Source organism: Aquarana catesbeiana, linkage group LG01 (genome assembly GCF_042186555.1).
Source record: "Aquarana catesbeiana isolate 2022-GZ linkage group LG01, ASM4218655v1, whole genome shotgun sequence".
Classification (NCBI taxonomy): domain Eukaryota; kingdom Metazoa; phylum Chordata; class Amphibia; order Anura; family Ranidae; genus Aquarana; species Aquarana catesbeiana.
Genome location: NC_133324.1, coordinates 296,356,132 through 296,374,296, shown reverse-complemented (window position 1 = coordinate 296,374,296; position 18,165 = coordinate 296,356,132). Strand labels below are relative to the sequence as shown.

Genomic DNA, 18,165 nt, shown 5'->3' with positions numbered 1-18,165 from the left:
ATATGTGTGTATATATATATATATATGTGTGTGTATGTATGTATGTGTGTGTGTGTATATATGTATGTATATATGTGTGTGTGTGTATATAATATATATATATATTTTATTTTTTTTTTTTAATTAATGAGTGTAAAGTATATTCAACAGCAGCTAATCATAACTGTTGTACTATAACTGCATTTTACTATACTGTTTTTTTTTTTTTTCATTTTCTTTCCAGAATGGGTTAAATCAGTTTTGCTTCCTGTTTTTCCTAGCGGTGTGCATCTTGATAGCCACTTTTATTTACTTCATTGTACCAGAAACAAAGAACAAATCATTCCTTGATATCAAAGATGACTTTCAGAAACTGAACTTTGGTCAGGGGCACGAGAATTCCCAAGAGATAGCAGATGCCATGATGTGACATTTGTTCTTAGATATATTAAGAAACACTCACTGTACAGATCACTACGGGGTACATAGAACAACAGCTGGAAATGTGTAAGTTTAAAGGGAACCTGTAGTCAGGCTTTGGACATATTCTTATCAAGCAGTACATGGCCTTTTGAATACAAACCCTCAATGACCTCTGTAGTTGCAGTCACCAGGGAGAAATTCATCTTTAAAGTTTACAGAAGAACTGAAGTCATTCCTCTCCTCAGCAGCTCGACTCACCCGGCTACCCCTCCCAGAGATCCTGTTCTGCGTTTAGATTAGAAGCATGGAAATCTACTAAGTTGGACCATCTAATTCTTTTACATGACACATTTTATATAATATTCAAATTAGGTTGTCACCTACAAAACTTGCGGCCAACAGCCAGTAAAAACAATCCTGTGTATTGCAAAATGATTTAGAGAGTGAAGTTATGTCTATCTTTTTTGCCTGTGCGTTTTCATTGGTGATAATTGAGTATTTAGTTTGCCCACTCTGATTCCTTACACCTAAAACCAAATTGCTAGCAGGGTGGGGTGATATTCTTCCACTGGCTATTACTCTGGCTCACAGGGGTCTCCAAACTTTCTAAACAAAGGGCCAGTTTAATGTCCTTCAGACTATAGGGGGGCTGGACTGTAGCCATTGGGAGTAGAAAAGGTCCTGACAGCAGTTAGAAAAAACAATGCCCCGTCTATGGTGTCAGTGGGAGAAATTGTACCCCATCATTGGTGTCATTGGGAGAAATTGTGCCCCATTATTGGAATCAGAGAGGGTAATTATGCTCCATTGTTAGTAGCGGTGGATGAAATGGTGCCAAGGGCCAGATAAAAGCAAGCAAAGGGCTGCAGTTTGGAGATCACTGTGCTAAATGAAAATGGGCTATTTACTATATATAGAGATTCCCATTAGCTTAGTGAATAAGGTGAAGCTAACTTTCATCATTCAATCAAAAATACTATTTTCCTTGCAGATATTGGATCTTCTTTGCAAAGTACGTTTTCTAAGCGAAGGTGGTGAAAATTCAAAGAGGGAGATAAATCTCACTCTGAGGAGTAATTGGGACTTTGAAGGGAGATGATGTGTCTGTTAAATATAAGCAGTACCACAATCATTAATATAAAAATATACAAATTTTATTGAAAATATATAAAATATACAATAAAAAAAAGTTACAGTCCAGCAAGATTTAACGACCGTACAGAGATACTGAAATCACTTGTAGTCAGCCAACATGTTTCGCATATCTTTGCTTCATCAGGGCATTACAAGCATCACAGATTTCATCTAAATTATGTACAAAAATATACATCATTAATATGGTCGTAATTATTGAATGCATTTAACAAGATAATATTTTATGGTAAGAGTACAAAATAGATACATACAAAAAATAATAATTAAGCTCACCTGGTCTGTAATAGTCATGAAGACTGCTGAATACACACCATAACCAACCAAAACGCTTCCCTATGAGTCACCCGGTACCTAAAGACCCATGGATGCCAGGTCCAAATGGGCCATGCCAGTGGGGGAACCAGACCGTGTTCAAGGGGGTGGTAATCTAAAACAAGGGAGTTTATAATAATAATCATATTGATCATTTATAATAATGAGGTATAGAGTCAAATATATATCTAAGGGCAATTCCTAATAACGTAATTCCTCTATTGTTTAAACATAATGGTATGTTTAATGTTGACCTGGATAGGTCAACCTTAATTGCCTGTGATAACAATAGTTAATAGATAAATAGACTAAATAATAGCACATAGGAATATGATAGGTACAGGACATTAATCCAAGGAAGGCCATAAAATAGGAACTCATATACGTGACTTGAAATAGTGTAGGCTGGGAATATTATTAGTATCATTTTACATGCCAAATATATTAGTAGATCATAGTTTTAGGCAGTATGTATTTAAACGCAAGAGGATAAATGCAGTCCCACAGCAAAATAAAGTACAGACACTGCCATATTGTGGGTAATTCAACCCACAAACACATGTAATGAGGTGGCAACATATCAGAACTTACCTTGTGACACCATACGAGTCTGGCCAAATCCTGCAAAAAGTGTGGCAGCAGTGCGGGAGCTCTGGCCCCGCTGTGCAGTGCGGGGTGCGTCTGTCAGAGACCAAACCAGCACTGCCATCTTATAATGATACGGTCCTACAGGAAGTGAAAGGTCGGATACGACCTCTGGCGTCACTACCGGTCCGGATGTCCCTGCTAGGATGCGCGCGCACTGCGAGAGGATCGTGCGCATGCATTCACCATTTCCCGCTCCAATATATTTGGCACGTAAAATGATACTAATAATATTCTCAGCCTACACTATTTCAAGTCATGTATATGAGTTCCTATTTTATGGCCTTCCTTGGATTAATGTCCTGTACCTATCATATTCCTATGTGCTATTATTTAGTCTATTTATCTATTAACTATTGTTATCACAGGCAATTAAGGTTGACCTATTCAGGTCAACATTAAACATACCATTATGTTTAAACAATAGAGGAGTTCCGTTATTAGGAATTGCCCTTAGATATATATTTGACTCTATACCTCATTATTATAAATGATCAATATGATGATTATTATTATAAGCTCTATTGTTTTAGATTACCACCCCCTTCAGCACGGCCCATTTGGACCTGGCATCCATGGGTCTTTAGGTACCGGGTGACTCATAGGGAAGCGTTTTGGTTGTTTATGGTGTGTATTCAGCAGTCTTCATGACTATTACAGACCAGGTGAGCTCAATTATTATTATTTTTTTGTATGCATCTATTTTGTACTCTTACCATAAAATATTATCTTGTTAAATGCATTCGATAATTACGACCATATTAATGATGTATATTTTTGTACATAATTTAGATGAAATCTGTGATGCTTGTAATGCCCTGATGAAGCAAAGATATGCGAAACATGTTGGCTGACTACAAGTGATTTCAATATCTCTGTACGGTCGTTAAATCTTGCTGGATTGTAACTTTTTATTGTATATTTTATATATTTTCAATAAAATGTGTATGTTTTTATATTAATGATTGTGATACTGCTTATATTTAACAGACACATCATTTCCCTTCAAAGTCCCAATTACTCCTCAGAGTGAGATTTATCTCCCTCTTTACATTTTCCTATGCATTCAGGGATTGGGAGTCCTGTCTCGGTTTTCTGGTTTCAGTCCAGTCACTTCTATATATATTGCACCACCTTCACTAAGATAAAAACATTTTCCTCGATAAGTACACAGCCTAGTTGCTTTTAGTAAATTAACCCCAATGGTTTCAGTACTTTGAGTCACATACCCATAGCAAGAATTAATTTAGCTTAAACTGGAGTTTGGTTACATTAGGTTTCGCATGGGCATTTAGCCATGGTGCGAATCCCAGCAGCAGGAATCTACCAATTTTTGTTGCTGGGATTGACCGCTGCACGCAGATAGTAGCAGCCACCAAGCTTGTATATTGTATTTACAGGCTGTTCGCAAAGCTAGCAGTCACCAATGAGATTTGCACCATGGCTACATACCCGTGCAAATGTAGCCTGAAGGCAAAAGTCATCTACCTACTTGTTCCAGGTTAGTGACTCTGGGTATTGAGGAAACAACATATGCATGACAGCCAGTTTATCCACAGTTGCAGATTGAGAATTTAGCAATAGTTTTAATTTATGTGAAAGAGTTCAATAATGATCCAAGTACACAGAAGGTACACTTCTCTGCTTTATCTCCCCACCCATCTTTATTTCTTGCATTAACAATAGGAGATTGTTACAGTGAGTAGTAACCAGACATGAACCCCGTTTACTATCACCGCTATATGACATTAGATCAGTGGTTCTCAACTCCTGTTCTCAGGACCCACTAACAGGCCAGATTTTAAGTATTACTTGGGGAGATGCAGACTAGAATGCTGCAATCAATGGGCAGCTAATTATATCACCTGTGATGTATTTCAGTTATCTTGCAAACATGGCCTGTTAGTGGGTCCTGAGGATATGAGTTGAGAACCACTGCCCTAGATGATTGGCCCTTTTCAGGTGTAAAATGTCTTCAGCACTCTAGATCAGTGGTTCTCAACCTCAATCCTCAAGTACCCCCAATGGGCCATTTTTTCAGGTTTTCCTTTACACAACTGCTTTAAATCAATATTAATAACATGGTGTTGAGAAGAGCTATTTTATCTAAGGGAAGTTCCCAAAACATGGCCCGTTGGGGGTACTTGAAGACTGAGGTTGAGAACCACTGCTCTAGATGGCATGTTGACAACTGGTTAATTTAGCTAAATGAAATACAACTGTAAAGAAGACATCAGAATATCTGTACAAGGTGCAACTTTATTGCCAACATTTATAAAAAAAAAAAACATTTCAATGGGAGCCACCAAACAGAAAAATACATTTATTCTTTAAGCAGTTTATAGAAATATACAAAAGCTTCAGGAACATTTTAAACCAAATATGTATCAAATGGAACCTGCCACAAGAAACATACTGGTGAATCATTTCCCCATTTCTTTACACACTACTACATGTTAGGAATGACCAAGTGCTTCAAATTATGCCCCTTGCTGGACAGTCCTACAGTCCAATTCATTCCTAGAATTAGAATTTTGGCCTCCTGCTCAAAATGCCATTGGCCTGGCTTTAATACTTTTGAGTCACAGGCATAGAATAAGGATGTTATTAATTTTCGGGAATGTGTCAGAATGACTTATGCTTGCCCAGAATCAGTGGCTCAAAGTATTGAAACCATTAGATCAGTAGGATCGGGCATCTAAAATTCTTAAAAGCAAGATTGGCTATGACAGGTGTACAATAATATAGGGTGTAAGCAAAATTCAGTGTTACTCTGTGATGTTACATATGGACACACTCTCCTCCAGTCCACACATGCAAGGATTTGAGTACTTCCCTTTACCCCAGTGACCTAGAGCCAGAAGGTTTTGTTCTGAGTGGTGATCTTTATAAGTTGCATATAACTTTCAGTGTTTACCAAGATTCTTTAAGAGACCAAACAATTACAAAACAACATAAAACATCTGTCCATAAAAAGAACCTTTACGCTATTAAAGTGCATACTTGGCAAAGCAGCCAATAACTTGTGCTATCTGACATGAAGGCAGATCCATTAATTTGAAATCGCTGTCCTGGTGTGACAAGAACAATCTGCATGTTTCAAGCATAACCGAATGCAATGGAAGAATTATTTTACATCATTAAAGCTATTTTTGTCAATGTCTTTCTGACAAGAAAAAGATGTCTGAGAGAGAAGTCACATAATAGAAACATAGTGATAGATGTCATATTACATTATATATGTCTAGGGAGTTATTTGCTTACATTACAGAAAGTGTCTGCGGGGGTGTAAGTGTTCTGATGTTTGAGATCGCTAATGATCCTTAAAGGCTTTGTCATGCCTCCACAAAAGCAATCTTACTAGCATATGGGATACAGTAAATTGCTTTTATTTTGACAGTTATCCACAAATTCCATGAACTCAAGCATATACAGCCTCGTGAACACAGGCAAAAACTGCTTTTGGGTCTCATTTAGACCCCTTTCACACTGAAGGCGTTTTTCAGGCACTTTAGCGCTAACAATAGCACCTGAAAGAAGCCTCATCTGCAATCCCAGTGTGAAAGCCCGATTGCTTTCACACTGGAGCGGTGCGCTGGTAGGACGTCAAAATAAGTCCTGCAAGACGCTTCTTTGAGTCGCTTTAGGAGCGGTGTATACACTGCTCCTAATGCACCCCTGCCCCTTGAAATCGCTTTGCGGGCGCTTTTAACCCTTTATTCGGCTGCTAGCGGGGGTTAAAAGCACTCAGGGGGGGGGGGGGGTTTAAAAATACATGACTGAGCAGCATTTTTATTGCCCCCTCCCTTTAAGCTGCAAAGGCAGAAGACAGGAGTGTACACAGCCCGTGATGCTTTGCATCACAGCAAAATATATCCCAACTGTGACACTCGGCAGGCAGAATCACTCACTGAATGTGACCCGTTTAAAAGGATGGGGCTGCAATGCAACTGTGTGCAATGCATGTGGTTATGGTGCAGGTTTTTAGGAGTTATAACAGGAGGTGAAAAGATGACATAATGCCTCCTCACCACCTTTCAAATTATGTCTGAAAATAAATCCACCACAGATTGCTCTTTAGGGGACAACACAAGTGTAAACAAACCCTTAGAGGCATTTGTGATTTTTTTTTTTGTATGTCTCTGAGCATAGCTCTATTTAAACCAAAAGTGTCTATGCACATTGTCTCCCAAACCTGCCCTTGGAGCTTTACTGACATAAACTGGGTGTAAACATGCATAACTGCATTCTGGTGGCTAGAATAAATTAATATTCTAGCCAATCAAATGAGTTTACACACAAACTTTTAAAATGCCATACACCTGTAGACGTGCATATTGCACCAAAACGAGCATGCCAGGACCTGGCAGAAAAATCCAGTATAAGAATATGTTAATGCATAAGGCCTAAAAGGTAACTTGTAAACCATAAAAAGCGTTTTGTTGGAGAACTCTAAAGGATTTCAGACTGATATATTAATCCTGACTTTTTCTTCTCCCACGCTGTCTCCCTATGGCCCACTAACAACGTGAGCACTTCCGGTCTAACGTATAACCACAAGTGCCTTTTTATGTTATCATTCAATATACTGGAGGCACTATAACATCTACTATGAGTTTAATTTGTATTGTCAGGGAGTAAACTTCTACACTCCAGATCTTAGGGCCTACATTATTTAATTACACAAAACAACAAAATCTAAAAATTTCACAGCTTACCAGGTTTAGGTATGTCAAACCAATGAAAGATAAGGCTTGCTGTGAGGCAATATGCCATCATCTAACAACAGAGCTCTTCAGATCTGTCCTGAATCTTAAATTTAACATACAATCTGATTGTATAATCTCTTTTAGATCTACCATGAACTATGCAACAGCCTGCTTGATTAGATGCAAATTGAATAGATTGTTTAGGTTTCTCCTCAAATTATATAGTTTTGGTAAATATAGAGTAGATGTATGGCCAACTTAAATATAGGCAAAACTTTTTTTTTTTTTTCATTTTGGATAGAGCAAGGGAGGGTTATAACTCCTGTCAGACTTTTTTTTTTCCGCCATCTATCTCCCATTGTGGAGATTTCCCTTCACTTAGTGTTCCATAGCCAAACAGGAAGTGAGAGGAAATCCCTGAAAATTAGGGGAATTCCTTGGGGATCCCCAGGTCACCAGAATTAGTGTCACCATTGAAAGATTTCCCCTCATTACTTTTCTGGGGACAACCCAAAATTTGGAATTTTCTTTTACTTTATGATTTAATAATTTAAAAAGGATAACAAGGAAAGCAACAGTAGAAAGAAGACCGCTGCTCAAAGGTGAGTCAAACAGACCATAATTCTCAAAGCACGCTGCAAAAGGTTGGGGTGCAGCAGAAAACACATTAAACAAAAATACAATTGGCTTCACTCCCACACAATGCAATGTTGGCTTTATTGGGTCAAAAATTGTAAAAACAAGCCGTTACAGGCAGGGGAGAAAAAAAAAAAAAAGGTTGACATGTTTCACATGAGATTCATGCTTTGTCAAAACCACAAAGCACAAATCACGTGTGAAACGCGCCAACCTTTTTTTCTCCCCTGCCTGTACGGCTTGTTTTTACGATTTTTGACACAAAGCCGACATTGCATGGTGTGGGAGTGCAGCCAATTGTCTTTTTGTTTCAAGGAAAGCACCAGGTCTGCCCATGCAGCGGCTACAACTGACAACATAGGTAAATCCAAGGCTTATATGGTGCCAAAGAAAGTGGACAACAATGACCAAATGTAAGAGGTAGAATTCACATAACTGGCAGTTGCAAACCTGGGCCAAGGGGAATAGCAGCTCTGGGTCATCAGGTCATAGACATCTCACACTAGTTGGAGAGAGAGTAGAGAAGGCATACACCAACCAAGGTTCCCAAATTTTAAGAAACACTTTCAATGATAATGGTAAATAGGACAAATAGAGAGGGCGAATCTCCTTAAAGTGAGAGTAAATTCTCTTTGTTGATTTAACCTATAGGTAAGCCTATAATAAGGCTTACCTATAGGGTACAGTAAATATCTCCTAAATGTGCACTGTTCAGGACATATTTACTTTAGAAGCAGCCAGTGACCTCATCAGTGCATGTGGGCTTTGAATGGACAGTGCTGTACGGCAGAAAAAAGACCGGGTAAAGATGGAAGTGCCTACAGCGGTGACAACACACCGCTGGAGGGCTTAGTTTTCAGGTAAGTCTGTCATAATGTGCCAGTATGTGATGCATAGTATAATACTATGACTTAAACTGCCTGGGGACATTTTTTTTTAATTTCTGCGGTTATCTCCACTCTGTCCAAAACGAAAAACAGTTTTGCCTTTAGTTATACTTGAAGTTGCAAATAACCTGATCCACTTTACAGGGCAGCCAGAGGAACTTGTTATCTGTATTCATGGTTGCATTGCTAAAGTGATGACTGCCATGCTCAGGTAGCAGTTATGTCACTTTAGGCTCAATTCACAAAGCTAACATACCAGGATATGTATACTTCGTTTCAAAAAAGTTTTCAGCTGACAGCAAGCTGTTTGGAAAATTATAGTCACATGGCTAAATTGGAATGTATTTTCCTTGTTTTCAAGCTTTGAGGATTAAGCCTAATGCTCCTTACTCCCTTTTAAAAGACAGCTGTTCTATGGAGCTGTATTTTTATGGACTGACTGGGAAGCGATTTAGGAAGCAAGTTTGCATTTCTTCTGGAAGGTATGTACTGTGTTTTGCAGTAGTACTGCATACACCAAAATATGGAATACAAGATCTTTAAAGCGGAACTAAAATCTTTTTTTTTTTTTAATTGCAAGCAGGCAGGCTGTTTATTGCAGAAGAGAATTGCAATGTCTCTTCTGCAATAAAACAAACCTTTCTTAAGCAGGCCATAGATTATGCAATTTTCTTTCCTGCGACCATGAGTTGCAGCAAAGAAGATTCCCCGATTCCCCCATAAACACAGTCAGTGTTGATGGGACAATCCCTCCCGCGGAGCTATTGTGTTCCCTTTGTGGGGGGTGCGGGGAGCCATCCCTCACTAGTGTTGGACCACACTAGTGTTGGACCACTGGAAGCCAAGGTATGTATCTTGGACTATAGTTCCGCTTTAAGATTAATATTTATCTGTTGGTTGTTGAACTTCCTATTCAGACAAATAAGTAGTCAATGGACAGAAAAAAACTAAGACACTGCTCTGGTGACTATACAATGATGTTTATGATAATACACCAGAGAGGCTCCAAATAATTTATTGTGGGACACAACAAAAATGTGTTTTTTTTTTTACCAGTTTCTGAACTCAAAACAACATTGTATAACTAATTTACAGACTAGAAGTAGGAAGTGTTTCAATTTAGTCAGGACAATGAACCTGTGTGGAGATATATATATACATACATACCACTGAAGTTATCAATCTACTGTAGCTGAAGTCACATGCACTGTGAACAACAATCTCTGGGGAATGCAAGTGTAGTGTGTAAAGAAGGGGTCAGAAACGCACAGCACACCAAGTACTGTATGTCACAATGCATGTATATATTGTGAGTTCCTGTACATGAGTGCCTGTATGAGGTGAGCATGCACTTTTTTATTGTTTCCCGAACAGTCTGGAGGTTTTACACTAGAGCCAAATGACTTAATTAGGGAGGACTGGCAATATGTGTGCATGATGTATTTTGCGCCTAAGTGCAAGTCAGGGCCAGTGTCCCAACTGCTACATGTATGGCTAGCTTTATTCTGAAAACATTAACTATTTGCAGTCAGTGAAAGACTAAATGTACACATCTTATTTACACAATTATTCAGGAAGGTAATACAAAGGGTAAAGGCTATGTGCAAACTGTAGTAGCCCACAGAAATCAGATTAAAATGGTCAAATCAATGAAAGATTTTGGATTGAGGGCACTGAGTTATAGCACTTTGTGCTACTTTACTTGGCCTCTCTGAATAAGCCAAGTGGTCTGTAAAAATGAATGCCTAGAACCACATTCTACACCCTGTTGGGGTATATTTGAAAAGATTATAAAATGGACATATATAAAAAAAATGTATGCAAATTATATTTTCTAATTTATGAAGGCTGAAAAAATGTCTGGCTGAAGTTTAACAATAGATTTCTGGTAAAAAGAGAATATGTAGGATGAGAACAGTAAGGCAACTACAGTGGCTGTATTTTGATAGAGACAATGCCACTAATTTGGCCTAGTAGAAATAATCAGTTCCAACAGTGAGAGCCTTGATATAAAATGGATATAGTCAAGTCAAATGAAGAACAGATTAATGACCACTAGCCCTAATTCTGGATGGAATTACAATTTACACATACAGGTCTTTTAATACTATGGAATGTTAAATTACTGTTTTCCTATATCCTGTGTTATATAACTTAAAGTGGTTCTAAAAGCCTTAAAGGGGTTGTAAAGGTAAAAGTTTTTTCACCTTAATGCATTCTATGCATTAAGGTGAAAAAACTTCTGACAGAACCGCCGCCCCCAGCCCCCCGTTTTACTTACCTGACGCCTCGAAAGTCAGCTTCGCGTTCCCGACATCTGTTCCTCCGCTCACCCTGGCCGCTGATTGGCTGCAGTGGATGGATTGAAAGCAGCGCAGCCATTGGCTCGCGCTGCTGTCAATCACATCCGATGACGCGGCGCGCCGGGGGGCGGGGCCGAGTGATACAGCGAGCGGCTATAGCCGCCGGCTGTATCACGGGAGCGCGCCCGCAAGCACTCACCACCGTGCGAGAGAGCTCGCATGAAGGTGGTAAATGCTTGCGGGGAGGAGCTGAGACAGCCGCCGAGGGACCCCAGAAGACCAGGTTCGGGGCCACTCTGTGCAGAACGAGCTGCACAGTGAAGGTAAGTATGACATGTTTGTTATTTTTAAAAAAAAAAAAAAACACCTTTACAACCCCTTTAAGGCTTTTCACTTTAATGCATTCTCTGCATTAAGGGAAAAAAAACATCTGAGTGCAGCTCTCCCCCCTTATACTTACCTGAGCCCAATCTTGACTCAGCGAAGAGCAGCAGGAGCCATTGGGGCCAGTGAGGTAAAGGGGTTGGGGCTGAGCCACGCTTTGTGTCTATGGACCAAACACAGCCGGCTCGGGGAACATACCCGCACAAGTGCCCAAATAGCAAGCAGCTTGCTATGGTGGGCAATCGGCAGGGAGGAGGAACCAGGAACGCGGGTCCCGAAAAGAGGAGGATCGGGGCTACTCTGTGCAAAACCATTGCACAGAACAGGTAAGCATAACAGGTTTGTTATAAAAAAGGTTTACAATCACTTTAAATGTGGCAAAATTGGTACACTTAATGGTTAATGTTTAAAGCAGAACTAAACCCATTGATTTAACCATTTCCCAAACCAGTTATATTCAAAGCATGCTGTAAATGATAACGGTCACTGCAGGTTCTGCTTTCAAACAAACTGTCAAGCCATCAAATTGTTGGTGTCAAAACTGATCACATTTGAAGCACCATGGAAATAGCAGATTAAGCAGAGGCTAAGATGACAGCTTCTTGGGCTGTAAAGGATATGAGGGATAAGTTACGCTACTCTAGTCCACTAGCCATATCTTTTCAGCCCTAACCTTTTCTAAACCAACCCCCACCTCCTTATCTCTCTGTAAGATCAGTGGTCTTCTATACTGTTTATACACTTAAGCCCTTAATCCTCTTTATTGCTGGACACTCCTGTAAAAAAACACCCCAAAAACTTCTATGGGTCCATACCTGCAGCATCCCTAGTTTTGGCATATGGCCAATTCAAGTCTAGGGGAGGTAGTGAGCAGGTGTGGCTGATGTCTAAGATTGCAGGCCTGAGAAGGGGATTCTAGGTTAGATTAGAAGTTCAAGGAATATAGGTCAGTGGGTTTTGGTTTAAATATAAGCTTGTACTTTGAAGCATATCTCCATCTTTCTAGGAAATTTGGTTTTATAAGGCATACTATTAATAATAAGTACTTCTAAATCATAGTATTACCTAATTTGTTTCCTCAAGCAAGCAGAAGCCTTTTAGGCAGCTACTGCACCTAAAGGCTAAAGTTAAAATGTTGCTCATGGGCAATTAGGAAATGTAGAACCAACTGCACAAGAAATACTCTCCAATGATTCTCGGCTGTGCCTGCCGATACTTGTGACAAACCCAAAAGGGTCAAACCACCTAATTTTAGTGATAGGTAGACACTGGTGGGCCAAGTCAGCCCCAAAAATAAAATGCATAAAAAAAAAAAAATCCAACAAATCTGGGAACTCAGTGACAGATCTCACAACCAGAGTCCCCAGGATATTAAGAAACCATTTGGTATTTTAAATCTTCAACATCTACCAAAAAACAAATGCAGTTAACTGAAATGTGTATTTATAACAAAAACATGTTGATGTTCCTGGCTTGGACAGTGAACTACAGTAAGTGCCACTAAGCTACCTGAATGTTCACAACATCTAAGCAGCATTTTTACATAACCATTCTTGGGTTTTCCCATTTTACAAGACTGTACAGTGTATCCCAGGTATTACACAACACATGCCCAGTTCTAAAAATACACAATCCTTTTTATCAAAAAATATTGTATGTAGCTATAGTAACAGCTAGAAAAATAGAGCTGCACCAAGCAGTAATGCATAAAAAACATAGTTTAACTGCTATATATATATATAAACAAACCTAAAAAAAAAAAAAGGTCACAGTGTTCAAAAAAAAAAAAAAAAAAAAGTCTTATTTTTTTGCCCTCTTTTCACGCTGGGTTGTTGTCTCTGTTGAGAATGATGAAGTACTGGCTTCTGAGTCTGCTTCATGTACACGTTTACGACTAACAAGACTCTATAGGATAAACACAATGAAGAGAATTATTATTAGACTTCAGGAAAATGTGTACATCTCAATATTATATCAATGGTGGGAAAGGTAAGCTGCAATATACCCCAGCATATATTCAAACTAGTAATAACCAGCAGTCACAGGCAGAAACTCTTGTGTAGTCTATGGATCCATGGAAAAGGCAGGCTCCAAAGTTGAACTTTTGATTAAACAATATTTTGAAATTTACCATGGATGGGTAGGTAATGTAGAAGGGAATACTTCACAAGCTTTTTAATATTTCTACTATCTACCTTAGAACAAAACACAGAAAAATAGGATTTATAATACAAATCATTTTCTTAGAGTACATTGGACAAAGGATGAATTATTCAGGTACATTGGGTTATGACACTAAGGACAGCTCAGTGTAACAACTTCCACTCTCAGCCTGCCTCAGTTTTTTAGCAAGCAGCAGCATTACTGGCTCATAACGGGGGAGGAACCCATGAACATTAATGTAATCCAATAAAAGCATTTTACAGCAAGTAAAAAAACAAAAACAAAACTATTTTCTTATTGGTATGTTAAGAGACACAGGATGAAGTATTTAAGTACATTGGGATGTCCAAAAGCAGTCCAATTGAGAGTTGGGCGACAGCATCAAAATGCTAACAAACCCACAATAACCAACAGGTTAACAGAGTTGGCTAAATAGAGCCTATAGAGCAGTGATGGCGAACCTTAGCACCCCAGATGTTTTGGAACTACATTTCCCATGATGCTCATGCACTCTGCAGTGTAGTTGAGCATCATGGGAAATGTAGTTCCAAAACATCTGGGGTGCCAAGGTTCGCCATCACTGCTATAGAGCCTCCTATATAACCTCACGACTGAAGCTCGAGACAGCTGAGGCCTGAACATTCACCTGGTAAAACCTAAACATAAACATAAGTGTGAACAGAAATCCAGGTGGTAGCCTTGCATTTCTAAGAAACAGATGCCTGATGCTGAAAGCCCCACAAAGTACTAACTGATCTGCTGTACTTTGACAGGGAAAGGTGTAACCTCGCCCTTCAGGTCATAGGCTTGAATGATGAGCTGTCAAATCCAACTGGTGATAGTGGAACTTGAAGTAGGTTGTCCTCTATGGGGACCTTCAGGAATGACGAACAAGGAATCAGACTATTGAAAGGAAACAGTAGATGAAGGATAAACCCCAACAGTGCATACCACATGAGGACAATAGAAATAAACCCCCTTAGGATGTTTAGGAGCAGGGCATAAGGAAGGCAGAACAATGTCCTGGTTAAAGCAGGAGTCCGGCGACCAATCTTTTTTTTTTTTTTTTTTGTAGGTCATTGAGACACTTTGCTAATCCCAAAATAATACTCACAGTTTGGGTGTAATATTTCCGCCTCTGTCTGTTTTCGTACTGAAGAATAACTTAAAAAATGTGATGCTGGCTGTTTCCATCTTGCTTGTGGGCATGTGAAGCCCACAAGCATTGATTTCCTGGATGCGGTGAATGCTGTTCATTCACAGCTTGTTCACAAGCATGATCATTGTTCCCGCACTGAATCTTGGGAAGCCTGACACTAAGCTCCCAGGAGACAGTGCGGCGCCGGGGAAAGGCAATAAACACGCCTACTCCCATGGGAGGAGAGACAGGAAGTGCCACAATAAAGTACAATATAAGGGTAATTACAGCGATAAAAAAAATTTTTGTGCGGCATTTGAACATCTATGCAATTAACTGAAGGGGGCAAGATTAAGTTAAAAATTTGAGTGGAACCCCGCTTTAAGGTGAAAGGAAAAAAACACGAGGCCTTGAGCCTCAAAACAATCTTATCTTTGTGTAACAAAGAAAGGGGTCTTTACAAGTTAAGGCTGCCAACTCAGTGGCTCATCTCACTAAAGTGATGGCAACAACAAAGGAAACCTTGTGAGGGTCGACGGAAGAATATTCCTAAGGCCCCTTTCACACGGACGGATAGAATGGTGCTTTTAGCTGCAAATTTTCTAGTTTTCTATCGCAGCTAAAAGCACACAATGCTTTCCTATGGCCCCATTCACACACTGCATTTAGCTGCGATTTAGTTACATGCGGTTCTGTGTGGATAGAAAAAAATAGAATTGACTGCGTCCTGGAGCGATTTAGAGCAGCTATCTGCACATAACTGCAGGTAATCGCAGTGTACTATTTCTCCTGCGGATAGCAGCGGCAAGAAGGAAAGAAAAGCAACAGGAAGCACATCAGAAATGTCAAGAATGTTCCAAACGCAGCCGCACATAAACGCAGCTAAACGCAGGTAATCTAACTGTACTAATGTAGCTGATCGCAGTGCCTGGAGTCTTGAATTTCACAGAACATATTATATGCTTTTACCTGCGGCAGAACAGCCGTCCGTGTGAAAGGCGCCTAATAGGTGCAAAATGTGGTTTCTGTCCTGGCGACACTTAGTAGGAAGGCTATCACTAAGAAGTGAGATGCAAGTGTTCTGAAAAAGAACCGTTAAGGCCAAGATTTGTGGTGTCTGTGCACCCTCCTTAAGATGTCAAAGTTAAGGTGTGGTATGGATGTCTTTCCAGAGTAGAGAAAGGACAGGATGAGTCTCATGAAGAACTTCCTTTAATAGAATTCACTTGACCAGCACCAAGAGAAATATGCCTTACAGGTGTGATTATTGGAGTCACATTCCTAGCTTTTAAGAGCATAAGGATAACCAAATCTGACAGGCCTGGGAGGGCTCATAGAGAGTTGGGTCCCCTGGTCCGCTGCTCTTGCACTTCCACTATACTGGGTGCAGAGTAATGGATTGCTCACATGTGTACTCACAATGCTAAAGCAGGAAGGGTTAAAGTAGAGCTATAGGCAAAAATTTTTATTTTTATTTTGGATAGAGCAAGGGAGGGTTAAAATCCATCAGACTTTTTTTTTTCCACCATCTGTGTCCCATTGGGGAGATTTACCGTCACTTTCTGTCCCATACCTAAACAGGCTGTAAGAGTAAATCCCTGCAAATTAAGAGATTCCCTTGAGGCCCCCAGGTCACCAGAACTAGTGTCCCCATTGGAAGATTCCCCCTCAATTACTTTTCTGGGAAGAACCCAAAATTTGGAATTTTCTTTTATGTTCACTATTAATAAAAATGGTAAACAAAACAGTTAGAGAGGGTGGATCTCCTTAACAGGGGCACTGACAGTAATAAAAATGGACAGGGTTCTAATCCCCCTCTTTCTATCCAAAATTTAAAAAAAAAAAAGTTTTATTTTTAGCTATACTTTGAAGGCTGTTTGACCATGTAACTGTTGCCCTTGAGATTTAACAGCTGAACGCTTTAATTGCATTGTGTTTTCTAAAGTATGTTAAGTTACACAGAAATTTATCAAAAAGAAAAATATGGTCAGTAATATGTGGCTGCTTCTGTACTGTAAACAAGCAGTTCATAAAGAAATCATTTGCATGTTTTCATTTTAAAGCATAAACTTATTTTTGATAGGATGCGAGACATTTAAATATCCGTTTTCTTGTTCAATTCTTTTTTTATTATTATAAGAAGAAAAAACAAGAATACCCACGCAGCAGCCATAACTTCTGAGGAAATGCGTGAACATTAACAAGAAATGAGCAAGCATATAAAACAATCATTTTTCAGTCTTCTAGATTAATGTCTTTCAGAATTATACAAAACAAAGAGTAAATAAGCAGTCCAAATCAAGAAAGGAGCCAGTGGGTTCGGGGAGGTTACATAGTAGGTGAGGTTGAAAAAAGACATAAGTCCAACCTATGTGTGTGATTATATGTCAGTATTACATTGTATATCCCTGTGTGTTGTGGTCGTTCAGGTGCTTATCTAATAGTTTTTCGAATCTATCGATGCCCCCCGCTGAGACCACCACCAGAGGAAGTGGTAAAGAACCCTCTACGTAGTTTATGGTTAAACCTCTTTTCTTCTAATTTTAATGAGTGGCCACACGTCTTGTTAAACTCCCTTCTGCAAAAAAAGTTTTATCCCTATTTTGGGGTCACCAGTACGGTATTTGTAAATTGAAATCATATCCCCTCTCAAACGTCTCTTTCTCCAGAGAGAACAAGTTCAGTTCTCGCAACCTTTCTTCATAACTTATATCCTCCAGACCCTTTATTAGCTTTGTTGCCCTTCTTTGTACTTGCTCCATTTCCAGTACATCCTTCCTGAGGACTGGTGCCCAGAGCTGGACAGCATACTCTAGGTGCGGCTGGACCAGAGTCTTGAAGAGCGGGAGAATTATCGCTTTTTTCCTTTTTTTAATGCAAACCAATATTCTGTTTGCTTTGTTAGCAGCAGCTTGGCAGTGCATGCCATTTCTGAGCCTATAATCTACTAGGACCCCCAGGTCCTTTTCCATCATAGATTGCCCCAGAGGTTCTCCCCCCAGTATATAGATTGCCTTTATGTTTTTGCCACCCAAATGCATTATTTTACATTTTTCTACATTAAATCTCTTTTGCCATGTAGTTGCCCACCTCATTAATTTGTTCAGATCTTCTTGCAAGGTTTCCACATCCTGCGGAGAAGTTATTGCCCTGATTAGCTTAGTATCATCCGCAAATACAGAGATTGAAATGTTTACCCCATCCTCCAGGTCGTTTATGAATAAATTAAATAGGATTGGTCCCAGCACAGAACCCTGGGGGACCCCACTACCCACCCCTGACCATTCTGAGTAATCCCCATTTAACACCACCCTCTGAACTCGCCCTTGTAGCCAGTTTTAAATCCATGTGCTCCCCCTATGGTCCATGCCAACGGACCTTATTTTGTACAGTAAACGTTTATGGGGAACTGTGTCAAATGCTTTTGCAAA

At 39.6% G+C, this 18,165-nt stretch overlaps 2 protein-coding genes across 3 annotated transcripts in view; one reads left to right on the top strand and one right to left on the bottom strand.

Annotated features, from left to right (window-relative positions):
• The window catches only part of LOC141143637 (solute carrier family 2, facilitated glucose transporter member 11-like), a 66,722-nt gene extending 65,869 nt beyond the window's left edge, over positions 1–853 (top strand). For both annotated transcript variants that reach the window (XM_073629345.1, XM_073629344.1), the window contains exon 12: positions 224–853. In XM_073629345.1, the coding sequence (XP_073485446.1) occupies positions 224–409 (186 nt within the window). In that variant the 3' untranslated portion in view covers positions 410–853. The remainder of the gene's footprint in view (positions 1–223) is intronic.
• Positions 854–8,118: 7,265 nt separating this feature from the next.
• The window catches only part of CHEK2 (checkpoint kinase 2), a 116,244-nt gene continuing 106,197 nt past the window's right edge, over positions 8,119–18,165 (bottom strand). Inside the window, exon 15 of the mRNA XM_073629340.1 lies at positions 8,119–13,338. Within this exon, the coding sequence (XP_073485441.1) occupies positions 13,234–13,338 (105 nt within the window). The 3' untranslated portion in view covers positions 8,119–13,233. The remainder of the gene's footprint in view (positions 13,339–18,165) is intronic.